The 11,006-nt window shown below is 36.6% G+C and overlaps 1 protein-coding gene across 1 annotated transcript; it reads right to left on the reverse strand.

Annotated features, from left to right (window-relative positions):
- Positions 1 to 2,309: 2,309 nt before the first annotated feature.
- LOC117339057 (leucine-rich repeat and fibronectin type-III domain-containing protein 5-like) lies at positions 2,310 to 9,978 on the reverse strand. The gene has a single exon (XM_033900426.1). It carries the CDS (start codon positions 9,839 to 9,841, stop codon positions 8,318 to 8,320), a length of 1,524 nt encoding a protein of 507 aa, XP_033756317.1. The 5' UTR covers positions 9,842 to 9,978; the 3' UTR covers positions 2,310 to 8,317.
- Between the last annotated feature and the right edge of the window lie 1,028 nt (positions 9,979 to 11,006).

The following is an 11,006-nucleotide window of genomic DNA, read 5'->3' on the forward strand; positions in this document are numbered from 1 at the left end:
GTTGGGATGGGAGGATTCGATAGATGATTACATATGTACGCAGTAAGGTGACTTACAGGTAATTAGGTACACGTAGAATGAACGCTGATTGATCATAGAGACTACATCTCGATGCACCGTGTAATCTGCAGATATGTGAATCGTACGTCATAGAAAAGTGTCATTAATTCTCAGCCACTCCAATTTCAACCCCATGCTATTTACCAGTATATTTTGTGGGGTCATAGCTGTATGATTGAAGTACCAATAAACTGATCATTTCACCTCACTAAATGTCCACCATTTGACTGCCCATAAATGACACTCATCTACTCACCATTTACCTAAGGTAAACTGACCAATCCATCGGACGGTTGCTACAATACTAAACATATTGACATTACACATATTGACTATATGGTTTTATAATCAATGAATGTTCACACTAAGGATTTAGTTTCCTAGGTTGTTCATGGACGTATCTGCAAAATTTTGAAAATTGTCATTCTTTTTTTTTTAGTCAACCCATCCCTTGATCAGGAAATGATTATATGACTTCGTAACATTATACTGTGCACGTTATTTTGCTAAGAAATCACGAAAATGAGGTAGATTGACTTGAACATATAAGCGTTCAAACAGTCGTGGGTTTTCTCCTAATGGTCCGGTTTCTTCCCTATATACGATGCCCCTCCCCCTCGCGCACTTTCACCCGAGTAAACAAGAGTGGCAATGCTCATCTAATGAAATTAGTTTTATTACGATCGGTTTTCAATATTGTACCATACCGTTTATATAATACCTCGAAAAAGCATCGACATTCTGTTGGGTCCGGCCTTTAATACGTTTGAGTGTGCCCAGTTGATGTCAGGTCGGTCCGAGATAGGTAATGTCAATTACACTATCCTTGATCTAAAACATGCGGACATTAATCATATGGTGTACGAAAAACATTCAAGTATAAATGTTAACATATTTACACATTAATGTCATTTCGATAGGTATTCTATCTTTATAGGTGTCAGTCCTAATGTCTTTTCTACTTTTTTGCCAAAATAGCTGTCGTGTTTTTATCACATCAATCTGTATCATGAATATATTTGTTGGGTTTCTTTTTTTTTCTTTTAGTGTCGATATGGCTTATTCCATTTAAATTGAGCGCCATATCAGGGTGGTTTACAGCAATACATATCTCGTTGTATGAATTCGTTATAATCTTGTATTTATGGGAATACGCTTTCCAATTAAATGTCGTATGATTCATTAGGTTTATACTCACAGATATTTTGGCGGAAATGTTGCATGGTTGTTTTACAAAAAATGTTCAAAGAGAACATGTACAGGTAAACAGTCATTAAGGTAGATATATAACTGGTGATATGTTACAGATCTCCATCATGTGACAAGTATGGCCTGGCGATCGAACAAGATGGATGGCAGGGGATCCAAGTAGTATTATCCTGCTTAATATGCTTGTGCATATACGTGTAATTCGAATTCTTTTGTTATCCTCATGTCTGGCCTATGCTTAGGAAACACTTTGGATCTGATTGGCCCACGCACTGAGCTGTGGTCAGACTATTCAGACGATGACGTCTCTAAGGATACCGTGACGATAGGCAAGCTCGCCGTCAGGTGGTATCGGCTGTTGCCATTATCGAGTGTTTGAACACTTTCCAAGATGTAGATGGAATTATGAAGAAGATGCATGCTACTTCGGAGTTGTCCATCAATCATAACAATGTTTATGTATATAATATAAAAATACCCAGACATGTCCATAAATTTGATCCTTTCTACAAACCTTACATCACACTATCTTATCTTTTCCCCTCCATATTTGTCGACGTCGTCCGACCAGCCAAGTCTATCTATTGTTTATTGTTGTATCATACACATAACATTTTATTACAATTGATAATATCTGAAAAAACTCTGTGTGTGATGCGTGTACAGGATTTATAGTGGTATGCCAGAACAATAAATGTTATTCACACATAGGAAGCGCTAAAGAACAACACCTGATCAGTGTTATTTAAATAAACAATAAACAAGGTATTGTTAACAAAATGCGCCCATGCATATGTGATGTACTAAAGGAATATCCTCATAGGAGCTGAACGAAGGGCTATTAATTATGTTCGAGGGAAATTAAGAGTCTAAGGGAATAGACAAATTAGCTAATATATTACACATCGAAATATATCTGATGTCTCCTGTAGTAAGCTCCCTGATATTGACACGTTTTGGTAAGAACTAGACAATAACTATGAAATATACGAGAAAGATATATTCTCTTTCGTTATTTGAAATAAAATGATTAGAAAACGTTTTTGTCATATTTTATTGTTTTATTCACTTTTAGCATCGGCAACTCATCCATCGTAATGTCTCAATTTCACATGATATTGGTATAAACACAAAAATAAATTACAACTGTATATATATATATATATTTATATTGTTTAATAAAAAGTAATCCTCTCCCAGCCTTACAACAACATATTCTCACACCATCACGTTATCTCTCTCATCCCCACTCTGCACATTCACACACTCGTGTTACACAAAGCTACGTGTCGCTCGATGATTATCCTGGATGACAACTCTGACATTTACCGGCATTTAGATCTGGTGGTATCAATGCCAAGTACTCAAATTCATATTTCTATCTTTGTTAGCAGATTTTGTTTGGTGCGACATCCTATCAAAGAGAATTCATCTTAAAATATTTTGTTATCAATTGAAAATCGTTTTGAAGTTTACTATGATAATGGAAACGTACTTGAAAAGAAGCGTTTTAAGTTTTGTTATCTAAAGCTACATCTTTATTGTTTGTGAAATGATATGTACGGACTCGTAAACTAGAAATTATTATATATCAGGTTAGAATGAATACCATTTCAATTTGTACATAGTGGCGATTAACTTTTTTCAACATTTTATTCATTATAGTGTGAAAACTTGCAAACCGTATATAACACTGATATGAAATGAAACCGGTCACTAATCTGATTGGCAGATCGAGGAGAAGCTGTAAAATGTTATCAGCCAGGACAACATTAACCTTTATTGTTATATAATTATACTTCTCAGGGGAGACAATCCTTCCGGGTAGATACACTTTCATTGTATTTCAGGGGATTTTACTAGGACTATTACATGTATCTTTCTTGTCCATGATTATTTATCATAAAATGAATAGTTTCACGACGGTTCGTAAAATTTTCATCGAAATTCCAAGAAATATTAAGGTCCACTGTTATTAAGGAAATAGTTAGTTTACATCAATTCAGGATAGTATTTATTTTCATCTACATGAAGTCAAGGAGAAATTCTCGTATTAAACACACTCTATGAGACATATTTCTCGAAAATTAGTTGAGGTTTACCACTTGTGTTGAACCCACTGGAGAAAAGCAGGATTATCACCCACAGAGAACTAAATAGAAGGTTATAAACAGTAATGTACGGTACACCATGTACTGGGTGTCAGTTAGATTGGCAGGCTTTGGAAGTCAGCAGTTGACATTTCAGTAAAAGTATATCCTGTGTGATTACTCAGCTATCAGATGGCTTCACCCATAGTCACGAGGGGCAGGCCTGATCGATAAAGTTAATTTTTATGGAGGAAATCGTACACGCTATAGGTCTCGGATAACTTACCACCTACAGTATACCTAAGGGATTTGTGTTAAATAGCTCCCTAAGCATCATGCAAAGTATTGATGGATGAACAAATTCAGGTCATAACTGAAGTTTCCCTCTGTAAACCATAAACACCTAGGTGAGGTTTGTTGGCAGCTTATGGTGATAAAATATATACACATTACTACAAAGTAGCTATGGTTATAAAATATGTTTCCATCCATAACTCAGTCATTCATTTGATCTAGGAATGTCACCACTAACTCAAATACACATGGATGCATTCTTCTAGCATGACAAATGGTAGGTTTGAAAACATGGCACGCTTCAGCGGGTTATATGTTCGCTAAAATATGAATACGCGTCCTAAATTTCAATTTTATCTTATTTTCTTGATATTGAAATGTGCTCCCTCAAGCGAACAATATTTGTTACTTCTGAATATCAAATCAGATCCTGAACTCGATGCATTAACTATCATTAAATAATTATGGATGCAAATTAAAACCTGTACTGTAACAGTGAGTGAATCAATAATACATCGCGCCTGTTTCTTGAGGGTGTGTTTTGTGGGTGCTGTAGTTCCCTGTGGATATGCGAGTAGATTGCATAACAGATAATACCAAAACTGTTAAGTGTCAGGTTTTACCATAAATACATTAAAGTGTGTCACCTAGTGTAAGGCCCTGAGTCCTTTGTTGAACATAGTATGTCTACTGTTGTTGTGATTTATCTTTTTTTTCATTTATTAGTTAAAATGTTTAAACGAATGAAAAGAACAGATGGCAGCAAATTCTAAAATTGTACGAAGGACGATGTTGCAGAATTTCAGGATATATATTTATATGAATAATTATCTACTGTCTGATAAGGTGATATAAGCTTGATCATACGCTAGTAATTTATAAAACGTCACATATGTGAAATGGCGGCGAAAACAAACACAAATTTAAAAAAAATATAAACGGGGAATATTCTATTGAAGGTAAAGGTACAGTTGCATTTAATTTTCAAATGGATTTTATCAAACATTTTCAAAATTAAATGAAATGTGTATTGTATTTCTTTATGTTAAACATTAGAATAGAATGCCATAGATACAGATCACAATCAATAATAGTCTATTAACAGTAGTAATGGCCATCACATCGCCAATCAATCGATTTACGACACTGAATACATTGCCGTCTAAAATGGCAGAAATTTTACTATTCTTATTTAAATAGCGTATTAAGATGCTAAGCGGTTTTCTCGGCCTACTTTGACAGTTTGTACTGCTGTTATCGGACCACCATTTCGCGTCGTGTGTCACAAACACAGAGGCCATTTGTTGTGAGCATTGTATCTTTCATTGTGATCTTGATCAGAGATTATTCCGGAGTAACTTTGGTTATCGCACGATAAAGTGAGAGATGGTTTTCCAGTGTAATCATTGTTAATCTTGTGCCCGGTACCTGCGGCGAATTGACAGTAAGATTGACGTGTGGACGAGGCCAGAATATCATGTGTATACGACCTCATTTACAGTTATATGATCAAGATGTCTTGAGAATCCATTTCCTGTAATAAATTACCTGTCATTAATAATTAACGTGTCGACAGGCTAACAATCTGGACATCTTTGGTCCGTCTAATATTGTTTTATCTGTCGCTGTTCACCGTTATACGGGCAATATCAAAAAATCATTCTTATTAACAAAAAAAAAATAAACACATATCCCGGACTAACTCTTGCCTAAATACACTTCTGTATATGAGCTATAAGCATTTCTTAGGTTATAGATATCCCTTCATCTAATGTATTATAAACTCGGACTCTTCCTTGCAATAAGTTACTATAAGGAAATTCTCATAAAATGCCCGTTCATGAATAATAAATCTACAGATGATAATAGAATAACAAAGATTCATGTAAGGTGACCGTAATGTTTATATAAAGCCCCGAACCGGACAGAATAATACTCTCCGAATTTCTTTAACAGCAGTCCGGACGGAAGCCATTTTATATGAAGTAGCCGCCATGAATAAGAAATCAGCTGATTGCTATAAAATGACGCGCGGTAGATCTGAGTAAGTAGATTATAGTACTACACCGGGACGCTATATCCCGCGTTAATTAAACATCAGTATGTTTACCCTACATTATGTCGACTATTTATGTGAGCACACGGCAAGAACTTTTGTGATGGAAGCTTTATAAATACCACGGCTTAAGGTCGAGAGTTACAGGTATAATGCATACATCACCTGGCCGTAATATCCCTAAATACCACTAAAATATACCACATGTATATCCGATGAAATGCCACTGAATACCACTGAAATATACCCCTTACTACACAATCCCGTTTTTTTAACGCAAGATATAAATTATATTTTAACATTTATTTTGATCATGTTATTATATATAACTTGTTTATACGTAATATCATTTAATGAATTTAAACAATCGTCCATGCATTCTTAAAGTTCTTAAAGAGATACTGTTACCTGAAATAAAAACATTAGCATAAGAATATAACACTATTTGCTGATGTCGTACAATATAACGCGGAGTGGAGAGCCACTCGTTTGGAAATGAACATAAAGGTTCTGAGTGACATTAACGACCATTTGAAAAATACACACTTTAGCAAAATGTATATAGTTACATTTTCAAGTTTGTAGAAGACAAACGGAACTTGACACTGAATCCTAAGTAAGAAAGAATTATGCATTTAAAGGTTCTCCGTTCAGATGGTTAAGATATGTGGTATTGTGTTCCCTGTCTAACAGAAGGATAAGGTTTCAGTTTAGCAACTCTACTACAAATTGCACTAACGTTCTATCAAGTCGAATATTTACATCATAAGTGGAAGTGGCATTCACTAAATTCACACCTACTTAGTTCGGACAGCGATAATTTAGTTTACAGCGCTACAGGTGTACGAATAGGTCTACATGTTAAATAGCTTGTGGGTACTTGACAGGGTCAAAATGTCGTGGAACGCTGTTTTCTCACAGGGATAAATATGTAGATGTAATATCATACAGATTTAAGTGTCAATGTTGAGTCGCTTGACAAATCAAAAATCGTCGCCACAGGGTGACGATATCAAGGCTGCTTAGGATTGTAGAATGTGGGAATATGAGGGCTGTAGGCAGATGGTCGCATATTATAGAATCATCAGTGCATGGAAGTGGAGATAAATAGACATCTTTGATCCTATCTCAAATGTATAACATCTCCATATATTTGGTTACAAGTGGTCTACAACTAGACTACACAGCAACTAGTCGTAAACAAACAATGTTACTAATGGGTGTCTCATCGTGGAGGATCACGGTGACTGTGCATTTATATTTCAAATTGACAATATACCATTTCATAATGAAGACCTGGTTGATTTGATATATTGATCTCAGAATCATAGGGATGGAATTTCAAGTTGTTTTATATCATAATAAGTTTGTGCCGATACACTGTTTATATGTAGAATAATATATACCTTACAGCAAGATCTGTACCTTATTATTTCAATTTAAGCAATCATCTTACTAACTTCATCTCTAACATTGTTTTAGAGAGCATTCATTCGTCACTTTTCAAATTATTTTCTGTTCATTATATTTACATCACAGTTCATTCGGAATTTTTAGAGATAAACATTCAGAATAGGATTTCAAAACAATGAACAGATAGAAAGGTTTGGCTATCAAAATAAACAAAAAATCATGAGCAATCATTTTCTCTTATGTTTAGACGTGATTTAATTCAGGATAGATGTTTCTAAAACATCGGAAACAATCTCAATGATGGTGAATATGATTAAATCATGTTCTGAATGCTTTCCTTTCAACTCTGACCACACAAAACAGGATACACACATTCTTACATTTTAGGATTTAGTACGTCAGCCATTTTTGTAACATTCAATTTCTGTTGTCAATAGCCCGGGCTTCATATGGACAGAATGTCGCAACTGTAAAAAGAAACATCCATCACACACGATATTATTGTCGTCACTGACCACTTTTATGTCGCACCGTCAACATCTCACAGAAATTGACCTTTGACATGGACCCTGACATTCGACTAGAGACCATTTTCACGATGACAAGTCATGGAAGAGACACATACGTCCACAAAGATAAACACATGGGATCCTGGTAGAAATAATCACAAATGTAAACATCGAGTTTGAGATTCACACCATCTCTAGTACACTTGAAAAGAAGATAAAATAAAGAATGTCGGGATTGTTTTTCTTTTGTTCTCCTGATAATCCCGGAAAAACGTAAGGAAATAATATAAGCAATCCTCGAAGTCTAACCACATGACATGAGAGATTTTCTCCTCCCATACGAAATCCCATGTCTTTGCCATTGTTTTACTTATATTCGTTTTTTATTAGCACAAATAACGTCGTTTTTAACGCAAAATACACAAAGAGATACAATAATGTGGTATATACGGAATATTATCCCTCTAACACGCTGTGAATTATCTCTGGAAATGAGATTGAATACAAATAATGAAATTTAGAAGAGAAAACACGTCCATAAATGATTTTGTTTTCATTGTCTGTGACAATAAATCTCACATTCAACCCTTGTAATATAGAAAACAATTCCTCATACAATACTGAGTGTTTTCTTCATAGTTAACATAAATTATCACACATGTCTGAGAAATTTTGATTTTCACTATTCATACCGTACAGTGGTTGTTCTGTAGCATTTTCACGTTCTCGTTGCGCACGTCTGTCACAAGGTGTTTGTTGTTTGCCCGGGTTTCATTGACGCCATTTTGGTCTCTGTAGAAAAACCTCTCTTGATGACGATGAAATATATGAAAGATGACGATGCAAGCAAGTAACGTCAAGAGAAATGTTCCTACAACTGCACCGACGATGTCCAGGATTGAAAATACTACTTCCGTTTCCGGTTCGTTCGAAGCTACCTGGCTAATCCCGGAGGACTGCCCAGCATTTATAACAATTTGTTCTTTGTTTTTAGTTATTCCTTTGGTAGCGTTTTGTTCTAGTCGAGGCTGGTGGGTTTGTTTGTTGTGTGGGGTGTGAATTTCCGGGGTAGGTTTGGATTCTATGATACCTGGGTCCTGCACGAAATCTTGGGAAAATGATGGTGGCCAACGAACGCTCAAAGTAAATGTCACGTTACCTGCAGGGTTTTTAGCTATACACTGATATTTTACGTTTTCTTCCGACTGGGGATCTGACAAGTACAGCACTCCCTCGTTGTCGTCGGGTGTGTCTTTGATCTCTTTAGGAGCGTAAACCTCCTTTGTTTTATCTGGTTTCACCCAGATAATAGTAGGAACAGGGTCACCACTAGCTAGGCAAGTCAGCTTGCCTAATGACTCCACAAAAATAACGTCCACTGTTTTAAACACTGGCAATTGGCACCTAAAATCTTGTTCTGTCAGAAAGTTTAAACTTTTGCCCCTGAGTCGGGGCGGTGTAAGACAGGAGGGTGGATCAACCCCCGCGAACATCGTATCGTGTGAGACGTAGAAACTGTATAGCCACTTTATTTCACAGTTACAATGTAAAGGGTTGTTTCCCAATCTCACATAACTCAGAGTGTTAAACAAATATTTCCAGTCATTTTTAAAATATTCCAGTTTATTTCCGTCTAACCATAAAGATTTTAATGTACCGTTCAGTGGTTTTATATGATCAATGTTGATGTCTGCTATGGCACAGTTGTGTATGTACAGACCCATTGCCTGAAGTCCCTGGAAAGCATTGGTAGATAGTACCATTCCAGGGTTGTCGTTCAGGAATAAATGGTCTAAATGAAGTCCCTGGAATGTATTGTCGTAAATAATCTTCAGTCGATTCTTACTGATATCAAGCCATTTGAGTTTCTTTAAGTCGCGGAAAGTGTCCACTTCTATTAATTCGATTCCACATTCGATAAGAAACAGTTGTTCCAGTGACGTCAGGTACGTAAAATTACTCCGGCTCAGGTTCGGATTCTGAAAGTTGTTTTCATTTAGATACAAATGAGTTGTGTCATTAGAAATGCCACTAGGGATGAAAGGTAGATTTTTCCTGGAACAATGAACATATCGAGACACTGTTGGGCAGAAACATACACCCGGACACCCAAAAGTCGCAACTACATTGACAAATCCAAAAAGGAACAATGTCCATTTAGTTCCTGGGCGAAAAGCGAACCAGCGTTTCACCCTGTTCGCATCAACCATGATTGCTCCTGGGTATACCCTGTATCATGTCCACGAAGTCGCGTCCACGAAAAGATAGTGGGGATCGGATACATCCTTCATCACAGTACAGTGCGCCACCGTCCACGCTCTGCCGTTGTAAACACAAGACTAACGCTGGAGCACTCACAGCAGTGTGTGTACTATCGCTAGCCAGCACCGCCCCCTGTCGGCATTGTGTGCAATGAGCCGTCGCACCGCGAGGAACTCTACACGCTAGTGTGTACTAATGGCTATACGGAATGAGAGGCATCATTGGCGCTCGGGTCGGTGTGAGTTCTCTGATACATAGGTATGCTTATGCCACTCACCACTGTCAAATACACATTCAGTACACGGGTAACCTCTGTTTCTTAAAGCTTTCTCTCCAGCTTTACAGTCACATCTTATGAAAAGTCAAAACAAAGAAACATGGAACTGTCTATTGTGATATCGTTAGTGTTACCAGGTAGACAGGCTTAGGCGCTTCCTTCCTCTCCTCAGTCTCCTCACATTATCAAACTACTTTAATGAATGTCGTTTAGTATCCGTAACAGCTGCATAAGTGTGCATAGTCCGTATACATGTCTTGTCCTATTGGTCTAGGTGTGGGAAATGTTCTTCCATCTTCCTAATCTATAATCAGTATGACTACACTGCTGTTGTTATTTTGTTTTCATCCTGTATTCCTACCTTTGTACTGTATATATTACGTAACAAACCGTTCTACAAGTCTCAGTAGCAACATGGTATAATGATGAATTCCGTGAAGCACTATGCAACTATGGATGGGGATCTCCTTGAAATTGAATATAACATTACTCATATTCAAGAACAGTGATTGCATCAAACATTCCATTTGACAATTGTTATAAACAGAATCGGATAGATTACATGCAGTAGGGAAGGGTTTGTTTAGTAAGATTGCATTCAGTTCTAAAGATATTGCATAGCCACTGTATCTGACTATTTATGGTGTCATGATATTCCGTTGTCCTTGTAGTAAAACTCTGACATCATCAATTATAACCAATTATCAATTAAACATGTATTATCCATGAACAGCTTTCACACCATTGTAATGTCAGTGTGCGAATAATTACTCATAGGTTTCCTATATTATCTGTGAACGTTCACACTGCCAGCTGTGGACCTCCTTGGAACGTAC

The sequence above is a fragment of the Pecten maximus genome, chromosome 12 (assembly GCF_902652985.1).
Source record: "Pecten maximus chromosome 12, xPecMax1.1, whole genome shotgun sequence".
Classification (NCBI taxonomy): domain Eukaryota; kingdom Metazoa; phylum Mollusca; class Bivalvia; order Pectinida; family Pectinidae; genus Pecten; species Pecten maximus.